The sequence below is a fragment of the Oryzias latipes genome, chromosome 22, assembly GCF_002234675.1.
Source record: "Oryzias latipes chromosome 22, ASM223467v1".
Lineage (NCBI taxonomy): Eukaryota > Metazoa > Chordata > Actinopteri > Beloniformes > Adrianichthyidae > Oryzias > Oryzias latipes.
The window spans coordinates 1,993,123-2,016,657 of NC_019880.2; the positions used below are offsets into that span (position 1 = coordinate 1,993,123).

The 23,535-nt window shown below is 42.8% G+C and overlaps 2 protein-coding genes and 1 gene segment (V, D, J or C); all 3 read left to right on the plus strand.

The window, feature by feature from the left end:
• Nucleotides 1-3,553: 3,553 nt before the first annotated feature.
• LOC111946840 (solute carrier family 2, facilitated glucose transporter member 1-like) lies at nt 3,554-6,903 on the plus strand. Its single transcript, XM_023951711.1, has 4 exons — nt 3,554-3,989; nt 4,245-4,315; nt 6,331-6,426; nt 6,652-6,903. Exons 2-4 carry the CDS (start codon nt 4,265-4,267, stop codon nt 6,814-6,816), a joined length of 312 nt encoding a protein of 103 aa, XP_023807479.1. The 5' UTR covers nt 3,554-3,989; nt 4,245-4,264; the 3' UTR covers nt 6,817-6,903.
• LOC101173023 (solute carrier family 2, facilitated glucose transporter member 1) lies at nt 6,851-13,388 on the plus strand (the record flags this gene model as incomplete). The annotated part of the gene is made up of 7 exons (XM_023951937.1): nt 6,851-7,120; nt 7,205-7,367; nt 9,170-9,354; nt 11,449-11,550; nt 11,617-11,718; nt 11,802-12,005; nt 12,539-13,388. Coding segments are annotated over 7 exons (1,206 nt in total), but the record flags the coding sequence as incomplete, so codon positions are not given.
• Nucleotides 13,389-20,120: 6,732 nt separating this feature from the next.
• LOC111946839 lies at nt 20,121-22,956 on the plus strand. The segment is given in 2 exon segments: nt 20,121-22,354; nt 22,434-22,956. Coding segments are annotated over 2 exon segments (393 nt in total).
• Nucleotides 22,957-23,535: the final 579 nt, after the last annotated feature.

Sequence of the window (23,535 nt, forward strand, 5' to 3'; positions counted from 1 at the left end):
GAACCGGGTTTCTGTCTTTTTTACCTGGTTTGATGAGCAAATAGCTGCTGAGTTTTGGACTGAAGACTCAGACTGTTTTTCACAAGTCTTCCTCCAATTTGAGAGGACCCCCCCCCACCACCAAAAAGTGGCCATAATTTACACTCATCAACTACCGAGTGAAAATGAACTCTGGACAAAACTTGTTCCCCTTTTGCTGGCACATTTTTGACCCCAATATTGCAAAAACCGTGTTAGGCTGAGAGAAAATAGAAAATGTAGCGTACGTTATGAACATATTAGGAATGTGGGCGTGGTTAACAAACAGCCTCAGTTGCCAAGGAAATCCAAAAATTGACTTTTGTTGATTCTTCTAAAAATCTCGTCGACCGGTTCGTCACCCCCAGACGGCCAAAACATAGAATGGTTGCTATGGAGATCAAACCAACAGAAATCGTTTTGGACCACCGTGTCAGCGGGGGGGTAGTGGCTCCTTAGCCAATGAGGGTGAAGAGGGTGGCGCCGGCGGGTCACACTACTCAAATCGCGGGTTTAAGTCCTAAATTCTTTTTTGTGTTCATCTTTAAGAAACGGAGAACATCGGTGAGATCTTTTCTGCTGTACATGAATCTAAATCTGAAAAGGTTTTAAGGCCGTTTCTGGGAAAACAAACTGAAATGAAACTTTATTCTCAAAGATCCTCCTTTTGTTCTGTGACTAACATTCAGGCACGGCAGAGGAGGGTTGGTGATGTGGGCTCACTGGATTCCTCCCTGCCTGGAGTTCATTTTTGCTGCAAACATTGATTGACCTTTTATTCATTTCTGAACGTGAAATTTATCTTTTTGTCTTTCAGAAGGCTTTTTTTAGATTACAAAGCCTAAAAAATAAAAAAAAATTCAAAATCCTGGAGCTAAGAATCAGCAGCAAATAGAAAACAGAAGACAGACGTAATGATTTAATGTTAAGTGAGAAAGAAAACTACAATGTTACTGACACCATAAATATGTTCAGATCTTCGAGTCTCCAAACCATAACTTCATACTTCCAGCTTTACTTCTCATAAATGGAATACAACACATAATTAGTGAGTTCACCCTCACATGACTGACGTTTCACAGGACAACAGAAAGTCCTGATGTGGCAAAACTCACTGAAACTGATAGAAGGTACGGCATCGTCTCATTTCAGAGGAAAGTCTTGCTGTGAAAATGGAAACGTCCCGGTTTGAAAACGTTCCTTCTGCAAAAAACACTTTTTCCTTCTCTGTCCAGAGAAAAACTCGTCGTTTGAAGAAAAGCATTGTGCAAAATCTCCACGCAATGATATCGATCATATTCAGATTTTTTATGCAGCGTCTGAAGTCAGTCAGAGGAGATTAAACCCATTTCAACCTGCAGTTTTACTTTTTGCAGGACCAGAGATCAGGCTTTTCTTTTCACAGCCACACGGTCCTCAACTCGTCTCGTTGGACCACCAGCCTGCAGCATCGACCTTCTGCAGACCCTCCGAGATGCTGAATGTCTTCTGTTTAACCCTTGTTCTATCCTAGGCACTTTAACGTTGGGAGTTGGGTCATCTAGACCCACTAGACAGTGCTCTGAACCGTTTTTCTTCAATGATTTGTGATCTTCACTGGTGTCCATGGATTACATGAAATCTTTCCACCTTTATCCACCTTTGTCATGGTAGGGTGAACACGTCAATGTGAGGGGGGGGGGGGGGGGCATCTAAGATAGCACAAGGGTTAAACAAAAGGACTCGTGTCACACTGATGTTCAGAGTTTTGCTTTTTCTCAAACCTCAGGGCCTTAAGTCCCTGCGATGATACAAAATGAATCTTGGAGGAACCTTGAAAACCAGTTTGAGAAAGCTGGACAGACAGAGCTCTACACTGCCCCCTAGCGGCAACCCGGGCTTCCTGCAACATTGAGATGTGGATGATGCCAGCCCAAAAACGCTGCACTTAATTTTGATCTGACGGCAAGCACGCAAACACGTAGCCACCCCCACCCCCAGAGGCGCTTGGAGGTGGGGGTGGCTGGGGCTTAGGCTGAGGCGGGGTGGGGGGCAAACGGGACCGAAGCGGCAGCTGCGCCACATCTGTCTGCTGCAGACATGTGGCGTTTGACTTCCAGCGTGAAGTTCAAAAGAGCTTCATACGCGGCTGCTTTGGCACGTGTGTGCGTGCATGCACGTGTGTGGGTGGAGGAGAGGTGCATGTCTGTGAGGATTCATGGGCGAAGGCCGGAATCCGAGACGCTCGCAGGTGCAGCGCTCTGATGCAGCAGAGGGGGCGGAGCCTCTGACTTAGCCAAAGTGGGACAAACTGGAAAGTTCCAACAGATCTCTGGTTCTGTCTGGAACATCTCCGAGAACTAAAAGTAAACATTTTTGGGTTGAGCCTCATTACCAATAATTGGGGGGGGGGGGGGGGGGGGGTGACACCATCTGCTGTGGCGGCGGCACCTGCTCGGGAGGCCTGGGGTCAAAGGTCGCGTTCCTGACAGCTCCATGCACACCCTGACGGGGCAGTGGGCTGCAGCAGCAGAGCTGGCAGGAGGGCGACGCATTTTACTGGGAGGTGCTAAAGATCTGAGCTGCTGGAGAACATTATGGACTTCAGGGACGTGGTTCCGATTTTGACCATCAAAAATCTGCACCATCAACGGTTTGATCAGTTCACATGTTTATAGTCAGAAAAATAAGAAATGAGCAGCTTTCTGTACTAGTAGCTAATGGAAAAAGTTAATTTTTGTCAAATAAAAAAAAACACGAATTTTCTGGTTTCTCTTTTTAATGAAAGTTATTTTTCACTAAAAAACATTCCCCATCTAAAATAAACACTATTTTTTTAACCACGGAGAAGCCACAGGGTTGCATTGAGAATATTTTTACCTTTTTTTTTAATTTTATCCCACAAAGTTTATACTAAAAAAGAATTAACAAATAAAAGTGTTTCTAAGTTTAATTTTTAAAAGTCAAAAAATGAATAGTTCCTAGTTTCTTTATTATTATTATTTTTTATGTTTTCTACAATGAATTTCTTCCAGTACAGGACAATAATTGCATTAACATTTTTATTGATGGAAGTATTTGTTTGTTAAATGGAGGACATATTTAAAGAAAATTGAAATGTTCATTTCCGAGTATTTCGTTATTCAAATTAATGTGAATCAGGAGCAAAAACAAAACACAGCATTTCAGCTTCTGTTCTGCTGAAACACTTTGCAAATGTTGATTTAGCCTGAAAAGTTTGTTGTTGCGTTTTTCCTTAAATAACTTTTGCAGTAATAAAAAAAGACAGAAGAATGAAAGATGCTGAAAAAACTGATCATGACTTATTTTCAATCATTTATCTATTATTTATTATAATAATGAAAATATGTTATCATTATTATATTTCTTACAAGACAGATTTACTTCTTGTTTTTTAAATAATCTTAAAAGTTTCTCGGGGGACCTTCTCCTTTTCTCGTTTGATCTCATTATGTTTTTAATTTTTTCCACTTTATGCTAAAGAGGTTCTAACAGTGGGAGGCGGTTCCTTTAGGTTATTTCTGGAAAACAGTGTTTAGTTATTGAACAATGTTCTGACAGCTGCTCTTCTGGGTTTCTCATGAGTAACCTGAAGAGTTCGGTTCCTGACCCTCCGCGTCCCGGAGGTCACGGCCGTGTTTGGGCTCCGCCTCGGCGGGACGACGCTGCCTCGGCTCCAGACTCTGAGCAAACATGTTTTTGGATCGTCAGGCGCACAGGAACCAGCAGAGGCTCGACCGCCGCTGTTCTGTCAGGTCTGCCCCAAATTCTGCAGCAAGGTGTGACTTTGTCCCGGGACCCTGGGTCCGGACGGTGAGGGCGTCCCCCCTTTAAGAGACGCACACAGACGCCTCTGAGACTGCATCAGAGCTGCATGAATGCTGGGAAAAGGACGTTTGAACTGGAATTCTGCTCCAGATCTGAAGGGAATAATTGGACTTTTGTGGTTCTGGATCAAACAACAAGTTCAGGTAAGGTGCTTCAAATCTGCCTCATTAGATGATCCTGACTTTCAGAATAAATGTATCAGAAATCTACATGTTTATTACACTTTTGAAGGTTTTATTTTGGTTCTTTCAAACATGCGACAGCTCACATGTTATTCTAAATGCCTTACAGTCACTAGACTGCCGTTAGTGCACATTAAATGTCCGTGTTTGATGAGTTTTTATTCACTTATGACGGAACTTTGAGGTGCAACTGATTCTGTTTGAACTGTTTTCCAGGAAACTGCAGACGAGGATAAATGTGTGAACGTTTGGAGGGACTGACGCTCCCACAGATGGCATCTCAACAGGTTTACCGCCTTCTGTTTCTATGCAAAGAAACATGTTTGGGAGTGAGATTGTAGTAATCGACCCCCCCTCTCAGAACCACACAAATCAGCTTTTATTTTGAAAGAGTTTGCCTGTTCTCCTCGTCCAAGTGTGGGCTTTCCCCGGGCGCCCCGGCGTCCTCCCCCACTCCAAAAACAATCTTCACAGGGTGATTGGTTTTGTGTGATTGTGTGGCCCTGCGGCAGGGCGTGTCCAGGGTGCCCCCCACCCTCGCCCAACAGCAGCCAGGTTAGGCCACGCCGGCCCCCGTGACCCTGAAAGAGAACGGATGGATATCTAAAGCAGCAGAGATGCTCTGATCTTCCTCTCGTCAAAAATCACTTCCTGTTTCGCTGAGATTTATTCCAAAAGTCCGAACTCTTCCTCCCGTTTATAAGACGTGCCGAAAGTTCCACCTTCATCCGGAACAACACCGGATTCTACTGCTCCTCCAAAGGAGCCTCTCCAGGATCACATTGACGTACGCCCCAAAGGTCATAGGTCACATCCTTCAAGACGTTTTAGAGGCTCAGACTCTACGAAGTAATATTCCTGCCACAAAACAGGAACAACATTTCCCAACGCTGCAATTCAAATGTTTAGTTTTAGAACTTTCTAAACTCCAAATGAAAAAAATGGTCCCAGTTTTTAAAATCTCTGATTTCAAAACAGATGTTTGCGTTTTTTTTATAACACGCGTGACTTCAGACAACTGTAGCTCCCCTTTCTGCTGAGCTCAGCGTAACAAACGTGCCACCTGTCCAGCCAATCACAGACAAGAGGGTTCATCGGCTGTGTGGGTCAACCCCCCCCCCTCGTAAAGGTGCATGTGACGAAGGCGTTTGTGGCTCGGGGAGCTAAGATGGCGAGTTTCCAGAGTTCATTTTTAATGCAGAAGATGGAAAGCCAGCGTCACAGAGTTGCCCGATTGTCCTGACGAGTGTGAAATGAGCTCAGGTATCAGTTTTAGAAATAACTAAAGAGAAACTCTTGTAGAATAAAATGTTATTGCGTGGACCAGAGACCCCCCCTCCCCGGTACCAGAGTTGGCGTTCTTTGAATTTCCGTCTCTCTCTACACAATTAAGGTAAATCCAGGGGATCTGAAGAGGGGAAAAAGCAACCGGTACCGGTCCGTGGGTCACTTTTCTGATTCTGAAGGAAGTTTTGCGTTTTATGTTCCTGCAGGGAGGCGACGACTTATTTAAGCCAAATAACAAGGATTATTACAAAAAACTCAGAATTGTGTAAAAATACAGAAACCAATGCGATGATAGTAAATCCAAAGCTCATCGCAGTACATAGAAAAAATATATGTGACTTCACAAAGCAGAGGATACATATTTTTAAGTAATTATAAGTAAAAACACATATTAGATCCATATTAATATGATAAATAGTGAGAGTTTGAAGTTTGGATATGATGGGTCAGGTGAAGGGAGCCGCTCTGATCTTAAAGCAAAAACAAACATTTGTTATTAAAAGTATACTACTTTAGAATAAGACATATGGATAAATCAAGCTATGATAAAGAATTGGAAGCTATTTTGTGGAAACACGATGGCTGACCTTCATAGAGATTTATGGATTTGGATCCAATCAGTTGGTTCTCTCTGGTTTAAACTCCCATCAACACAAGGATGCTGCTAATAAAGTTGTTCCAACAGTGAATTCAATTATTATATTTAGAAAATACCAGTTTTAATTAACCTTTTATTTATATTCTTATTAATTCGTGGCACCTTAAAAGTTCCAGTTTTTTTGCTTCTACTTTGACAGGAATGGGTTGAGGAATAAATCTAGATCCCATTTTAACGGTTGCTATTGGAGATCAGGAGAACAAAGAGAGTTTAAAGCAGCTGCAGATAAACTTCCCCCTCAAAAGTGACGGCACACTGGAGGCTGAACAGATGTCGGACAGCCCATGTCGGTCTGAGACCACTGCTCTAGGAGAACTCAAACTATGACCTTCACAAACATGCACCGTGTGATCGCAGAGACCGACCGCCACCCTGCTGACCTCCATCCTGGCTGTGGTTCTCAGCTCTCTGCAGATTGGCTACCACACCGGTAACGTCAACGCTCCAGCCAAGGTACCCCAACCGCCGGCTTTCTTACCTGTTTGCCGTCAAAGCTGCATTTTAGGTCAGAGAGCGGCTGCAGCCTGATCCAGCAGTCGTGCTTGGAGAAGCTGAACGGCAGACAAATATAACACCGCCTTGGGGAGCCACTGAAAAATGTCTCCCCCAGGTCTGGCTCCTGGTTTCTAGGGTCCTGCTCCCTAAAGTCAGACGCCGTGTCTATTGTTTGATGAGCAGATCATTGAGGAGTTCTTCAACCACACGTGGAGATCCAGACACAACCAGACGATGACAGATCACGGCCTGACGCTGCTGTGGTCGCTCTCGGTCAGCATCAAAGACTTCGGGGCCTTGCTGGGCTCGCTGGGAGTCAAATATCTGGCAGATTCTTACGGCAGGTAAGAAAGGAACCTCTCAGATCTGGTGACTTTGACTCCTTGTGTCTAAATTTGATTCTCCCTGCAGGCGCAACTCCATCCTAATAGTGAACTGCCTTTCTGTGGCAGCGGCTTGTTTTATGTTTGTTTCCAAAGCCTGCGAGTCCTTTGAGGTTCTGATCCTGGGACGGCTGGTGTTCGGCCTGTTCTGTGGTCTGGTCATGAGCCTGAACCCTCTCTACATCCAAGAAGTGTCTCCCACCAAGCTGAGAGGAGCCTTCGCCACACTCAACCAGGTCTCCCTGGCCTCTGGCACCCTGGTGGGGATGGTGAGGACCGCGCAACCAATTAGATTTGTGAGAGACTCACATCTGCTGGTGCCAGTCATCGTCCCCCTGCATCGTCTTCTGCAGGTGGTCGGCCTTGAGGCCGTTCTGGGCACCGAGGACCGCTGGGCCATGATGCTGTCCCTGTCTCTGATCCCAGCTCTGACCCAGTACCTGCTGCTTCCCTTCTGCCCCGAAAGCCCTCGATACCTGCTGATCAACCGAGGAGAGGAACAGAGAGCCAAAGCCGGTCAGTTCAACACCTTTCACACCTGGAACATGCTAGCGCTACTCCTGTATAGATAGCTTGGTCTGCTCTCAAAAGTGCAGCGTGAAGTCAACCTAAACATTTCCAATGGGAAGAAATCTACTAGTCTGTGAGGAGACTAAGTTTTTTTTATTTTTGCTTTCAATAACTTTTTTGCTTTCACATTTTTTCCCCCCAACACATACGTTTGTACGGAGCCCGTGTCCTGACATGGATAACATAAAATATTTTGTTCCCACAAATTAATATTTCGTGTGAACGAAATGATTATTCCCGTCATAAGTCATTCATAAACACGGATATGCTCTCCGTCCGGCCGCAAAAGCCGCTTTCAGCGGTAACTACCGTGTCTCTGCGACCCACATTCTTTCAAGAAAGGCAAAACAAGAATAATCAAATTATTATTGTCTCAATGAATATAAGAAAAACATCATTAGATTTAGGATGCCCAATCTTTGTGCTCCGCCATACCGCAGCGATTCTCTGGACATAGCTCCTGGCTCCGCCGCAGAGCTCTTTTGCTCGTCATGCCGGCATTCGGGCAGCTGCCAGCCACCTGCGGTATAGATATTGTAGTTTAGGGTCCAATAGGAATAATAACATTCAGGAATTGTCTTTTATTAACATCCGAAGGTTAGCAGGCTACATGCTACGAAGCCAATCGTTTGCCCTGTTGTTGCACTACAGTTAGAGGGACACGGTGATTGGTCGAGATGCATTATGAAGTTTGTGTGATGCATGATGGGATACGTAGCATGTAGCCTACTAGCCTTCGGATGTAAAGTGACTGCTAACAAGGATGATGCTTTTTAAAACAAATAAATCTGATCTCTAAACATCCTCCGTGTTTATGAATGACTTATGACGTAAATAATCATTTCGTTCACACAACTTAATAATTTTGTGGGAACGAGATATATTTTATTTTATCCATGTCAGGACACGGGCTCCATACATTTGCAACACAAAGGTTTTCTCATGCGTTGTGTCTCATCTCGCTTTTTTCCTGTCTTTGATTTTGCTCACACAAGTTTCAGTTTAGCGTGACAAAGCTGCTGTAGGTGTGGGCAAAATCAAAGCTAGAAGAAAAGCGAGATGAGTCACAACGCATGCGAAAATTTTTGTTTTGCAAACGCAAAAAGGTTTTTTGAAAGCAAAAATAAAAATTTTGAAAGCAACAAAAAAATGTGAAAGGAAAAGGAAATTGAAAACAAAAACATAAAATTGAAAGCAAATATTTAATATTAAAAAGGGTTGTGTGCAGCGTGTTGGCATAAATAATCCTCCATACACAGGGTGTGCAGGTGAAACATTAGGGCTTGTAGGACGTCCACACAAACTCCACCCTGATTGTCTCATTTCTAACAGTCAAGCTGCTGAAAGGAGCACACGTATCTTGTGAACAGCACTAACAGGCTCCATATTGCAGCATAAAAAAATGAAAAGTGCGTACGATGCGCCTGCATTTTCTTCCCCTAACGTGTTGTAGTAGTGCTCATTATCATCTGACGTGGTGGCAGCAGGCTCTCCCAGAATCACTTGAATTCTTTCTTTGATGACTTTTTTGGGGAACAATAAAAATCCCATTGTTTGGTATTTGGAGTCTGCTGGCTTAGGCATCCTATTTTCCAGTGATTTATTTCTTCACTGCTAAGAAGAACGCCGTCACATCATCCACCCATGGGAGCGGTGAGGCTTTACCTGCTTTCTCTGCTCTCTGTTCTGAAGACAAACTGTAAATAGTCTGTTTCAGTTTTTGCTGCACGTCTTTCTTTACCCCACAGCCCTGCTGAGGTTGAGGGACAGAGAAGACGAGGTGTTGGCCGAGCTGCAGGAGATGAAGGAGGAAGCTGCGCGCACAACCAGCAGCATCACCATCCGCCAGTTCATCGCAAAACGCAGCTACAGACAGCCCATCCTGATCGTTCTGACCGTCAACCTGGGCAGCCAGCTGTCTGGATTCAACGCGGTCAGTATTGGCTGGAGGTTTTTCTTTGTAGCTTTGAAGGAGGTCCACGCCTACAGCTAAAACTAAAATGAGTCATCCTTCTGACTGTTCTGGAGTAACAGCGACTTGGTGGTTGTTGCTGCCATCTGTCTGTGCACAGAAACACACGAACCTCCAAGGTTACAGTAGATTTGTTAACCAATGGAGATCAACACAGTCTAACCCACATGTGCTGCAGGCCGTTAAATAAAACAAAAACAAAAAAAGTCTGCAGGTTTTTTAGAAACATTTTTCAAGTGTTTTTAAAAAAAACTGCTTTTCATATTATGGGTGTTTTACAATAAATTATGTATTTTTCTAAATTACTTTTTGTTTTTAAAAAAACATATTTTTTTTTTGTTTTCCAATTGTAAAGTAGGTATATTTTTTAAATTCACTTATTTGTGTTTTCAAAATTTTTGTTATTTACTTATATATATATATATATATTTAGAATTTTTTTTATTATATATTCATTTTTTAAAGATATTTTTTGTGCTTTTCATACATTTTTATGTATTTCAATAAATATTCTGTGTTTTTCTAAATATTTATGTAAGTCACAATGATTTACGTTTTTTTAGTTATGTATTTAAAAAAAAAATTCCACTTTTTAAATACATTTTTTGTGTGTTTATAATTTACAAGTTAATTTTTCTTAAGCACAAAATGAAGACAACTGCAGTTAACAGGTGTGTGTGTGTGTGGACAGGCCCCGCCCCTTTGAGATTTGTATTACATCTGAACTAGAGCCCTGCGCGGGACTATTTTCTTCATCCCGCTCCCGCCCGCGCCCGCTGAATTTTTGACCAATCCCGCCCGCTCCCGCAACGTATGCGTTACACTCCCGCCCGCTCCCGCAATATCTATGTCCACTCCCGCCCGCACCCGCAAAACTCAGAGAATTTAGTCCCGCACAGTAATAGAGATGAATTGATTTTGTATCGTCCCCCGTCCCGCAGGAAAAAAACATGTATTTTTATTGATATTATTAAAGAGATTCATGTCCCTCCTCCAGCCTCATCTTTTGATGCATTCCTCTTGTGTAATGTGCAACATAATCATTAAATATATTTTCACAAATCCTGTTCGGTTAAAAGTGTCCGTGTGTGCGCGCGCAGACAGACGGCCTGAAGCGCGCTCTTAGTAAGAGAAGGGGCGGGGCGCACCCCCAACATCAGGTTACATGACAGAGGCCGTTGGGCGTCTCTACCTGGTGCCTTCAAGGAGCTTCAGTACATAAGAAACCAACAGCTGCACAGCCTAACGAAGTCCGCTTATATATATTCATGAGATATTCATGCCAGCACTGATCCCGCGAGGTTTATTTTTTGCCGCCTGCTCCCGCCCGCAGCACAATCCAAACCGCCCAATCCCGCGAGATTTGGGTTGGGTCCCGCGGGACCCGGCGGGACCCGATCCCAATGCAGCCCTCTAATCTGAACCTTACCGTAATGATAAAGATCCAGTAGCTTGTTGCTTTATGCTGCTTCATGGTTTTATCCCCCCCCCATCCCCCCCCCCTCTCTTCTTCCCTCTTTTCCTTTTCCGTCCAACACCAAAGATTTTCAAACATGGTTGAAATGAATAAAGTTTGGCCTCGATTCCAAAAGGGGTTTATTCAGACATACCTCTGGTTTGTCTGAAGATTAATAACTCCTGTTGTTAAAGTAAAATATGTCCAACACAAGAGGCCCTCAGCTCTCATCTGTTTGCTCAGCTGTTGGACAGGACAAGTTAAAAAAAAAAAATGAAGACAACTACAAACTGACAGAAACTGAGCAAAAGCCATGACCTGCGGTGTTTAGGACAAAGTGTTGTTAGTTACACAGGAAACGCCTAAAAGGATCTGTAAAAACACCGGATTTTTTTCTGTTGAACGCAATTCCATACAATTATGCGAGGAAGCACCTCAAGAGAACGGCTCAGATTAAATGCAGATTAAAGCAGAAAAGTTCGAATAAATCCTGAGAAAAAAACACCAACAATCTCAAATAATTAATTAGTCAATTAATAACAACAATCAAAAGAACATTTTCAAAAAAATTCAATGCAAACTAAAAACTTCTCTTGTAGATCATCAATTATTCCACCAGGATGTTCCAGGCGTCGTTTGAAGACGCCAAATATCTGACTCTTGGTGTGGGAGTGGTCAATCTGACCTTCACCTTGGTGGCAGTAAGTTTCACCTCTTTCAGTATTCGGGTTTTTATTCAGGTCACTAAAGTCGGTCTTTCTCTCCAGTTCTTCTTGATGGAGAAAGCTGGACGGAGGAAGCTGCTGCTGACCGGCTTCCTCTTCATCTCAGCCTGTAACCTTCTCCTGACCGGCGTCGATTCCCTCCTGGTAGCCCCTCCCTCTTCGCGTTCTCCATTGCTGCGTTCCTGACAAACGTCTGAGCCTGCGTCTGCGTCTGCGTCTGCTTGCAGCACGTGCTCCCGCAGCTGCGCAGCCTGCAGGTGCTGCTGGTCTTCTGCATGGTGTCTGCGTACGAGCTGGGCCCCGGCCCCATCTCCTGGTTCATCGCCGCCGAGCTCTTCGACCAGCCCGGCAGACCCGTCGCCATGGCCTTCACCAGCCTGCTGAACTGGGGCGGGAAGTTCGTCCTGGCGCTGCTCTTTCCTCCGCTGCTGGTGCGTTTACACTTTCAAACTTCTGTGGAGACGCATTCCTTTCTCAATCCTCACCGAGGAGACGTCAGGTCGTAAATCTACCGTCAGTCAGACGGTAAAATAGATAGAAATCCTGTCCAGTTTGTGTTCAGTTCATATAAATCTGTTTCTGCACCTTCTTTAACCCTTGTGCTATCCTATAGGGTCAAAATGACCCCACCCTTACATTGACGCGTTCTCCCTACCATGACAAAGGTGGAAAGATTTCATGTAATCCATGGACACCAGTGAAAATCACAAATCATTGAAGAAAAAAGGTTCAGAGCACTGTCTAGTGGGTCTAGATGACCCACCTCCCAATGTTAAAGTGCTTAAGATAGAACAAAGGTTACATCAGTCAGATATTTTTATCAGGGAACCAGCAGAGTCCAGGAGAGAGGAAAAAGATCAGAAATTTGACTTTCAGGGCGTCTTCTTCCTACCGTGCAGTTTGGCTCCAGTCTGACGATCCGAACTGTTTCCTAATAATCGCCGTGTCTCCGTCTGGTTTACAGAAAATCTGCGGCGCCTACGTGTTCCTGCTCTTCAGCGCGGTGGCTCTGCTCGCCTTCGCCTTCACCTGGATTCGTCTTCCTGAAACCAAGGGTCGCACGTTTGACGATATCGCAGAGGAGTTCAGAGGAGCGGAGAGTCTCTCTCTGCTGAACAGCACAGGATTCAACACTTTTACCTGAGCAGCACCTGTAACTGTTGACCAATCACAGATCAGAACATAAGACCCACTCCCACCACCTTCTGATCCACTTTCAAAGCGTTCCCGGTGGACTTTGGTCGTCTTTGGCCAAAATAAAATAATTTGTCTCTGAGACTGACAGCAACTCCGCCCCCTTTCACTCCCCATAACTGAGAGCTCTCTGTTTACACACTCTCCCGCTAGCTTACAGCCCCTCGCATCCCCAACCTAAGATGGTGTCAAACAGCCGCTACGTACATTTTGCACGTGTGAAAATTGGTCACACGTGAACATACATGGAAAAAGTGAGAATTTTTACAGATGAACCTCGTTAAAACCACGGAAGAAGTACGAATAAACCACAAAGAACACGTGAATCAACGTAGAACATGAACCGCGTGTGAATATTGTGCCGTTTATACGCAATTCATTAGGGATTTGTGCATCAGTTACATCATTTGAACGTGATATGTGCGCCGTATACATGATATAAAAGTCATACATCTGTTGTTCATGCATGAAAATGCTGTTAGACTGGAAAGACACAAATATGTGTATACTTCTCGCAAAAATGTGTGTATAACCCTTGTGCTATCTTAGATGACCCCACCCTTGCATTGACGTGTTCTCCCTACCATGACAAAGGTGGATAAAGATGGAAAGATTTCATGTAATCCATGGACACCAGTGAAGATCACAAATCATTGAAGAAAAAAGGTTCAGAGCACTGTCTAGTGGGTCTAGATGACCCAACTCCCAATGTTAAAGTGCCTAGGATAGCACAAGGGTTACTTAACATAATACTTGCGTATAAACCACATTAAATACATGTAAATTTCTTAATTCTCAAGCGACCAAAAATTTTGAACGACTTAAAACCGAATTCATGTAAAAACCCGGCAAAACCCTCAACGGACGTCTGCGCACATCGATGAATGAGGAACGCAAGTAACACTTAGGAGTGACGTAGATCACGAATGAATCGCCAAAGAGCGACATTTCAGACGCAGATAAAAGCTCAAAAAGTGCATTCAGGCTGTGTGACCCGGCCTTTACGTCATCGGGCGAGCAATATCAGATCATTCCAGTTTAGATCCAGATTCCAGCTCAGACAAGGAAAACAAAGACGTTTGTGGATGTATCAGAATGGAGCAGAGCAGAAGTTTACGGCCCCGCCCCATGCCACAAATTCCATCTTTTTCAAACGACATTCTTTTGTCTGCTCCTGATTCACAATTTGAATAAAGAAATACTCAGAAATGCCATTATGAGCTTAATTATTTTATATATGTTATTGAGAAAAATGCCACATGAACATATCAAAAACACCCAGAAGACATTTTTCTGTAGTGGAGTGGGTCTTTAATGAGTCGGTTTAAAACAACACTTTTTCCAACCTCTGCAGGGACGTCACAGAGCAGCGCTAATTCCACAAAACAATACATTATGTAAATAAAATGTCACTATTTCTAGTTTCTAGTTTCTATTTTCTAGTTGGCAGCAAAGAAACTAAAATTTGTTTAAAATGACCAAAGTGTAAAACCCCCAAACTAAAATGTTGAATCTTTTCTGAACATTTTCCTCTTTTTTCCTTCTGTGTTTAACCTAAATCTTTTTTCAGATATGAAGTCACATTTTCTGACACTGATATAAAAGCAGAAGGAAACAGGAAGTTGAAGCATCACAGCAAATGTCAGAAATATGCTTCTGTGGGTCTAAAATCTAAAACTGTGACAAAGTCCTGTTGAATATAAAGTGGATGAACCTCATCTAAACCCTAATGCATGAAGTCAATCGTTCTGGCGGGAAAAACAGCAACAAAAAGAGAATAATAGAGAATTAAATCCTCTGCTTTATTTGATATCTATGGAAGTGATTCTGTAGCATAATTAAAAATAAAAGTCAAACCCAGGAATGCTTTTTCATTTTCAAAATGAAGCTGCCTTTTTTGACTCAAAATGAAAATGAAAAAGCAATCCTTCAACACTGCTTATTCTGTCACTTAAATAATTACAATGATAATGAAAATAGTATTTGGCATTTCATTTTCAAAATGTTCTCTGGTAAATGTGTAGCATAATTCATTTAAAAAATTTCTAATTTGACAATTAAAATGGATTAACAGAAATGCTTTTTCATTTTCAAAATGTAAATGCATCAAATGACTCAAAATTAAAATGAAAAATCAATACTTCAAAATGCTTTTTCATTTTCTACTTAAAAACCGATTATTCTGTGTCATAATTGAAATGAAAATGCAAAGAGGGGATTGCATTTTCATTTTAACATCCACCCTGCAAACATTGTCGCATTATTCAATTCGAATAAGTATTTCCAGAGGGGAGGCGAGGGGGTGACGTCAGTGCTATCTCTGTGTGTCCGGCTGCTAACAGACACATGCTAGGAGCAGTGTAGCTTAGTGTTAGCGGCAGAGAAGACGGCTTTGTGATGGTTGTGAACTTCTGATGACTGTACACAGCTTCTCAGGACCACATAGTAGCATTTACGCCTTCTGCGGTCCTCCTTCGGATGCACACGACAAGCTTGTTTTCTTCGGACCGCCAGCTGTCTTCGTATAGCGGAGCGCAAAGCTCCCGATTGCCGAAGGCGGAAATGCTACGATCTGAGAAACCATCATATGAATTTGTGTTTCCAGTTCAGAACAACATAAAGGATGATGTAATTCCCACATGTTTACATCCAAGATGCTCATTGCCGGTTCAGAGTTAGTCCACGGCTAATGTTTGTAGCACATATTAGCATAATGCCAACCAGTCTTTCGGGTCCTCCTTGCAGCAAAGAAAAAAGCACTGACCTCACGGATTTAAAAAAAAAAATATGAGCGAGCAGGCCCTTAATAATAATCATAACTTTAATGAAGCACATTTAGAAGATAGTCTCCTGCAGCTTGGCGCTGATTTTGCTGTTCGATGACAGCTGGAGCCCCATCAACAGCTATAGCAGATTTCACCATGCTAAACGTTTGCTGGTTGCACCAACACACACTCACACCACGGTAACCTCACTTGACAGCAGATTGTGTTTAAATTGGCCTCGACAACAAGCTTATCTGCTCCCTCTGAGCTCAAACTCACTGAAATAATACCAAGGAGAAACTATCAATGCTCAAAAGTGAGGAAACGTCGCCTCCTGCTGGATTCAACGACTCAATTCATATCACAATTTGTGGATGATTATAATTAATGTCAAATCCCATAGACTACTATAGAGAAATAAACAGTCATTCTATTGGTCCGAATAGCCACGTCAAGCGTTTAATTGACAGATTTTATCGAGTTGCTTTCAGTGGAAAGGGTGGCTCCATCCAGTTCTATAAACAGTCAAGGCTCCTCCCCTACTTCACATGCATGCAGCCGCTTTAGGTTATCGGGTCAGCTATTGTATTTATTTATTTATTTTTAAATATGTATCATATTCCAGTTCGTAGCTTCCAGTTAAAGGTATTACATTACTTCGGAAAGACTAATGCATTTCACAGGTCAAGACTTTTACTGGATTGTTGTGGTTTGTAAACTTAATCAAAAACAAAGCCTTACTTTTTCTAATGATGGAGTCCCTTTAATTATGAAATTGTGCGTAAAAAAGGATAGGTTAAGGTGTTTTTTCTAGACTAAACATGGTAAAAGATCACTTTTTACCTGCAACACGGCGGAGGTTGCATCAAAATGGAGGCAAGGTTGCATCAAAATGGATTTTGACCTGCAAGGAAACGTTTCATAATAATTTTTTTCGGCTGTTGGTGTTACAAATCTTTCAAACTCACAACATCCTTTTCACTTTATCCTTCTTTATTTGACATTACAGACATTAAGCTGCAGTAAAAACCTGACAAAACAGGAAGATTTAAGTGTAGACCATGAGAGCTGCCAGCAGGAGGCGCTCACAGGCCATGTTTAATTCCATTCGAAAAGGGACACGCCCACATGCAGCGCCTTATAGATGAGGGACGGCGTTTCCTACTGAAAGAACATCATGAACGTCTTTGCGTCAGCTCTGATTTTACTCTGGACTTTAGGTAAACAAACATCTGCTTTTATTTGACTTATTCTAGGAAGTCTTTTGGTTTTATTTTGAAATAAAATGGTGCTAAAGGTCGTGACCTTAAAACCCCAGGTCCCACTGATGGCAGAGAGGTCGAGCAGCCCCCCGAGCTGTGGACACGCCGAGGCGAAGACGCAAAAATGGACTGCAGCCACACCAAGGGTGCTGGCTACTACCAGATGTACTGGTTCAGGCAGCTGCCCGGAGAGAGCATGAGGCTCGTCGTGCTCACGACAGCCGGGACGGACAAACACGACTTTGGAGATTTCAGCACCGAGAAGTTCTCAGCCTGGAAGCCCGACGCTCACAGCGGAAGCTTCTCGGTGCTGAAGGTGGAGCCGGCGGATGAAGGAGTGTATTTCTGCGCCGTCGGCGCACAGTGCTGCAGAGGAGCTCGCCGCCTGAACAAAAACCTGAGCAAACAGTGAAACCCCAACGATGGCATATCTATAAAGCTGCTGTCGTGCAGCTGTGACCACAGAAAACATGAAATGATCTTTTATGGAACATTTTGAAGAAATATTTTTGTTTGACAAACTTTACAAAATACAAACTACGGGACAGAAAAAAACATCCAGAAACATCTCAATGAAGTGGTTGAGAACAAAAACTTTATTTAAGAGATAAAAATTTGAAAAAGAATTCTTAGAAATTGTACAAATAAGAAATGTGTAAGACAAAACGAGCTCCTGAGCGTCAAATCAAAGACTTTTATTGTCACTCTGCCCTCCAAACAGCTGCATACAAAGAAAATGAGATTATGTTTTCTGAGCTCTTAAGAGTTTAAGTCAATAATAAAAACATAAAATACTCATAAATACCAACAAAAATAAGTGCAATAAATAAAGAAAACTATTAAAAGTGATGATGTCTGCCTAAAAAAAGCTTAAATGTTCTGTATCACTGCTGGACAAAAACAAGCTTTATTTAACCCACATTTATGGCTTTCTATTGCTGCTGCAGTCGAGGTCGTACCGCCATGGAGAACCCTTTTTGTAAAAAACCATTCAACCAAAACAAAAAAACAAGAATAAAGAACTAAAAATTGATTGAGTATTTATTTCTTTGGCCAGTGACCATCGTTTAAACGGGATAACACCCTGTGCATTATCAGAAATTAACACGTTGGACGGTTCGGGCTTCTGCGTTAATTTCTGATAATGGACACTTTGTCGGCCATTAACCCTTACATAACACCTGTCATCTGGGATTCTACAGACTTCAGTTACAAGGGCGACAGAACTGAACACAAAAAAGAGATGTTTGGATGGATTTAAATGTAAACAAACATTTCAGCACAGACAGATGAGAGGCGGAGATGGACTCCGACTGGTCTGCAGCCACACATCTTAAAGTTTTAAGCTGGTCTGAGCCAAGCTTAACCTACAGCCACCTATTTAGGGTTAGATACCTGTCAAAGGAAAACATGCTCATACGCAAAGCCTCACACGCAGCTTCACATCTGGGCAGACTCCGCCTCCAACTCGGGGAAGTGTTAATATTGACCAGCATGAACTGTTGTTTATTTTTGTCTGTCAGTTGCAAAGCAGTTCTCCGTGGGTGACCTGCTGGACGCTCACGTTGTGGGTGTGGTCAACTTTGCTATAATATTTTCAGAATTCGCTCTAAATTCTTTATGACTACAACAGGTGTAGCGAGGAGATAAGGCCTCTGAAGCCCCGCCTTTCCCTCCTTGTGGTTGCCGCCCACTTCACGACGTCAACCCAAAGTCTAGTACTTGCATTACTCGGACACACTGGTTCACTCTAATAAGAGAAAGAGTAACAGTATGAAGGATTTCTGTGGAGTTGTTTTTAACAAAAGTTATGTTTTTTAGATGGTTTATGGTGAGTTACTAAGAAACTGTTTTTCTGTTTTTGTGTACTTTATTGACGGTCTCTCCAGTTCATCCTGGTCAATAGAACTACATCCAATGTTTTGCTCTGTGATGTTTGTGGATAAAGTAGGAAGAACAGTACGGATCATGTGACACGGACACTTTTCACAGAAAAAAAATGAAGGAAGATAACTTTTATTTATTAAAATAGTTTTTAATTGAATGCCATACGCTTAGTTATAATATACTTTTTGTGTCCAGCAGGGGGAGACAGATGTCAACAATTGAAAAATAGAATTTCACTTCCTGACTGAGAATGCAGCTTCCAGTGACTCCGCCCATGGCACTAATCAACGGGATGCATTTGCATCACCTGTGGACCTCAAAGCAGATGAAGCTGTGGAACCTCAGACCTGAACTTATCCAACATGAGGTTCTTCTTCTGCTCCTTCTGTTTGCTTCATTTGCGCAGCGGTTATGGTGAGGAGACACGACGTACAAGAAGACGACGGACGGACATTTTCCTGCATTCATGATGTTCTTCTTGTCCACAGGAACATCAGACACAAAGACGGTCCTCCAGACTCCAGCTTTCATCATCAAGAGAACCGGAGAATCCTTGAACAATGAGATTGAATGTTCACACAGCATAGAGAATTATGAAGTCATTATGTGGTACAAAACAAGCTGGAATGAAACTCTGAGATTCCTGGGATTTCTGAATCTGGGGTTCCCGTATCCAGAAGAGGATTTGAAAGCAAAGATCAGCTTTGAGGGAGACGGCAGTCAGAAATCTAAACTCAGCGTCTCTGATCTTCAGGTCAGCGATTCAGCCGTCTACTACTGCGCTGCGAGGCGACACAGTGCTGCAGATCCCATGCAGTCAATGCAAAAACCTTCCTTTATCTTCACTGATCCACAGCTGCAGACGCCCCCGTCTGCCTGAAGACCCGAGTGCTTTTATCAGCCGTTTGGATCTCCTCTGACTCTGACATGCAAACTGAAGATCACCCGTCAGAAACGCTCTGGAAGGTAGCAGCAGCGCCTCAGCGGCGCCACCGTGCAGACACGAAACAAAGACGCAGAAGACTCTCAGAGAACAACAAATCCATGTTTAACTAGAAGGAGCTGCATTTCCAGGAGAAAATGCAGGGTTGAATAATGTATTGCTGAATGAAAATGACCCTTAAAGAAATGATCAATGCTAACCATAAATAAAGTGAAAACAGTACAATAATAAGAAAGACATGTTTGTGAAAAGTGCCAGAGCCGGGTATCGAACCAGCGAGCTTCTGCTCTAAGGATTCCAAGGATTACAATGGAGACAAAAATCCTGGAAATCCTAAAATAACTGGAAAGTTCAAGGATTTGAAGGACCAAAAGTCGTAGCTGGAAAAAGCTAAAAGAGCTGAACATTTGAGTAGTTGAACGGTTAAAATAGCTGAACAATTGTAGGAGGAGTTAAGCGGCAGAGAATGGAGGAAGATACTAGAATAAAGAAAGAGAAACAGGAAAACAATGATTGAAGGATTTACAGCATTTAACCAATTATGAGAAAAATTTGAAACACATTTACATTTCTGAGGTAGAATCTAATAAAGATGACGCAAAGATTTCTACATTTTTCTTCAACATAAACATAACAGGAAGTAAACAATTCGTCCCGGAACCGTCCTAGACTGAAGGACCAGATTGTTTCAACAATTCTTCTTTCTATTTGTGCCTTTGAGCAAAAATTTAACCCTTACGACAAACTTTAAACGTCACCAAAATCTGCAGGCACCTAGCGCCTGGTGAAAAAGAATCTTGGACATAACACAAAACAAAAACACACAAACATCACAGTGGGAGAAACAATCAGAAACATTAACGGGGCCAAAATCTGGTATGGGACTCAAGAACAGTTCAAAATCCACTAAGAAACCAAAGGAAGTTTTTAAATTATTATGGGATGGCCACAGGACCTACGGCTTGGTGGCCATTTGACAACTTTCACAACGTGGTAAAAAAAACATCATTTTGTTCGCGCAACCTTCACTTAATTTAACACGCAAACTACCAGGCTAAATCTACAACCAAAGTCTCGCTGACCTTTGACCTCAGGATGAGGCTGCCATCTTGACACTCTCCCCTCCCCCCCCAAAATAAATCACCTTTCCACTCCGTAGGGATTCCGATCCATCTCCTGGAACATCATTGGGGAAAATGTTGGAATAAGAAGTTGTAGATTTTTAACAACATTAGCGTGGTGAGCTGGCAAAAATGGTGTTTCCCCTGTTGCTGATGGGGCCGTAGTGCACAGGTAGAGCGGTCGACCTCTGATCATAAGATTGCAGGTTTAATTCCCGTCTTGTCCACCCCTGTTTCAGACACTAAACCTCACATTGGCTCTGGTGTGTGAGTGTTTGAATGTGTCTGTGTTTGTGTGTGTGTGTGTGTGAATGGGACTGTGACTGTAAAGCGTTTTGTGCCTTAACGGAAGGCAGAAAAGCGCTACATTTGTATACCCCATTTACCTTTTACATTTTTTATTGGAATATTGTTCAAATGTAATACATGAAAACAACATGACACATGACATACGATATGAACAACATACGATATGGGGAAAGTGGGCGTGGCTAACAAAGTTCTCCGTTGCCAAGGAGATCCAAAAGTTTACTTTTGTTGATTCTTCTACAAATGACAGACCACTTCGCCACCCGCAGACGACCAAAAATAATGAAATGGTTGCTATGGAGATAAAACCAACAAAAGCCACCATGATGTAGAGGGAGAGATGAGTGAGATGCATGTAGCAGCCACTCGGACAGCAGGGGCGGGTCAAAGGTGGGCGGCAAAGGCAGGGGTGGGTAGTGCCAACGCAGCTCCTGGCTTAAATTCAAGTTTATTACAGATAAATACTTTACTAGAAGCAGAATGAATGGATCACAATGTTTAGAATACTGCGCTAGTTTGAGCAGGATGCTCACAAAATATTCACCAGTTTAGACTTTTAAACTTCCGGATTTAAATTGACAGCAAGTGTCTCTATTAGCTCCTCTTAACGCAAATAACGACCTACAAAAGGCATCCAAAAATCTTTAGAATGGGATTTAAACAGAGAGGCAGCTGCCAAGGGACCGTCTACAAAGTGCAAGCTCTAGAAAGGAGTGATAAAAAAAATCAATGCTGGCTAAAAACCAACCAAAAGGAATGAATGTTTACATTGATGTGTGCTAGTCATCAATACTAAACCTCATATTTATACTACAAGAACATCTTTAAATTGCTAGAATTTTTATAAGGGATATGAATCACATGACCAAAATTTTCTGAAGATCCTGAGGTTGCAAACATTCTTCACGTTACTAATTATCACTGGTTAATAGTTGGACTTTGTAGAAGTGCCCTGTTTAAGAGTTAAATAATAAAATAAGGTTAATTAATTTTAAATTTGTTTCATTTTGAATGCGTTGGGACTAAGTATCAGCAGATTCTCAAAATCGGACCACTCAGAACCGGGTCAGGGCCAAAAACACTGGATCTGTTCATCCCTGCTAATAGATCTTCAGTTCTGCTGCAGAAACAGGAAGTGATGCTCATCAGGACCAGCTCTGGAACCACCGCCCCACCTTCTGCGCCCAGACTCCACCTCGGCTCTTCACATCCATCTGCTGCACTTTTTTCTGCACATCATGGATGTGAGCCGGAGAACCGGTCTGCTGCCACTGACGCTCACCTGTCTGTGGATTGCAGGTAACTTTAGATCCTCAAAATCTGCTGAAGTATTCGTCCAGGGTTGCTCACTTTTCCGTACATCATCCTTGATCCACAGGTTTTGCTGCAAACGATGTGACCCAGACCCCCGCAGTGCTGACAGAACTGGGGGGCAATGCAACGACGGAGTGCAGCCACGACAAGGGGGGCTTTTATTTTTACATGCTGTGGTTCAGGCAGCTGTCGGGGGGAACGATGGAGCTGATCGTCTCCACGACGGCGGGCCAAAGCGAGCACGAATTTGGAGCTTTCAGCCAGGAGAAATTCTCAGCCACAAAGGCGGGGGTCTCCAGAGGAACCCTGACGGTGAAGAACGTGCAGCCAGAAGACAGCGGCGTGTATTTCTGCGCCGTGAGCCGTCACAGTGACGCAGAGAAGCACGGAAGCTGAACAAAAACCTCAAGCAGGAGCAGAAACATCAAACGGACACTGCAAGCACTAAAAGCTAAGATGTTATGGATATTTAGGGCTCGTTGGTTAGATGGAGATCAGATTCAGTTGATGAAAATAACATCAACGATTATCTATTTATTATTATCTCTGAGTGGTTTTGCACGGTGGTGCAGTGGTTTGCCTCACAGCAAGAAGGCCCCCTGTTCAAGTCCCAGCTGGGGTCCTGAAACAGAACAGCTTTCTGTGTGGAGTTTGCATCCGGGGGGGGTTTCTCCAGGGACTCTGGCTTCCTTCTATGGAGCCCCAAATTGTTCAGAATTAAATATATATATATATATATATATATATATATATATATATATATATATAACCTTGTGCAATCACACAAGCAACCAATAAATATCTCATAAATATATACAGCGGGGAAAATAAGTATTGAACACGTCAACATTTCTCTCAAAAAACACATTTCTAATCGAGCTATTGACATGAAATTTTCACCAGATGTCGGCATCAACCCAAGTAATGCACACATAGAAAGAAATCCAAACATTTATGTCCATAAATGAAGTTATGTGTAATAAAGCGAAAAGGCACAGGGAATAAGTATTGAACACGCTTACTGAAATTTATTTAATTCCTTGTGCAAAAACCTTTGTTGGTGATTCCAGCCTCAAGACGCCTCCTGTATGGAGAAACCAGTGGAATACATTGCTCAGGTGTGATTTTGGCCCATTCATCCACACAAACTGCCTTCAAATCTTCAA

Coding starts and splice junctions, on each gene's coding strand:
- LOC111946840 (XM_023951711.1), top strand. CDS start 4,265: ATGTGTGAACGTTTGGAGGGACTGACGCTCCCACAGATGGCATCTCAA. Junction 4,316..6,330: donor CACAGATGGCATCTCAACAG/GTTTACCGCCTT, acceptor GTGTGATCGCAG/AGACCGACCGCCACCCTGCT. Junction 6,427..6,651: donor ACGTCAACGCTCCAGCCAAG/GTACCCCAACCG, acceptor TTTGATGAGCAG/ATCATTGAGGAGTTCTTCAA.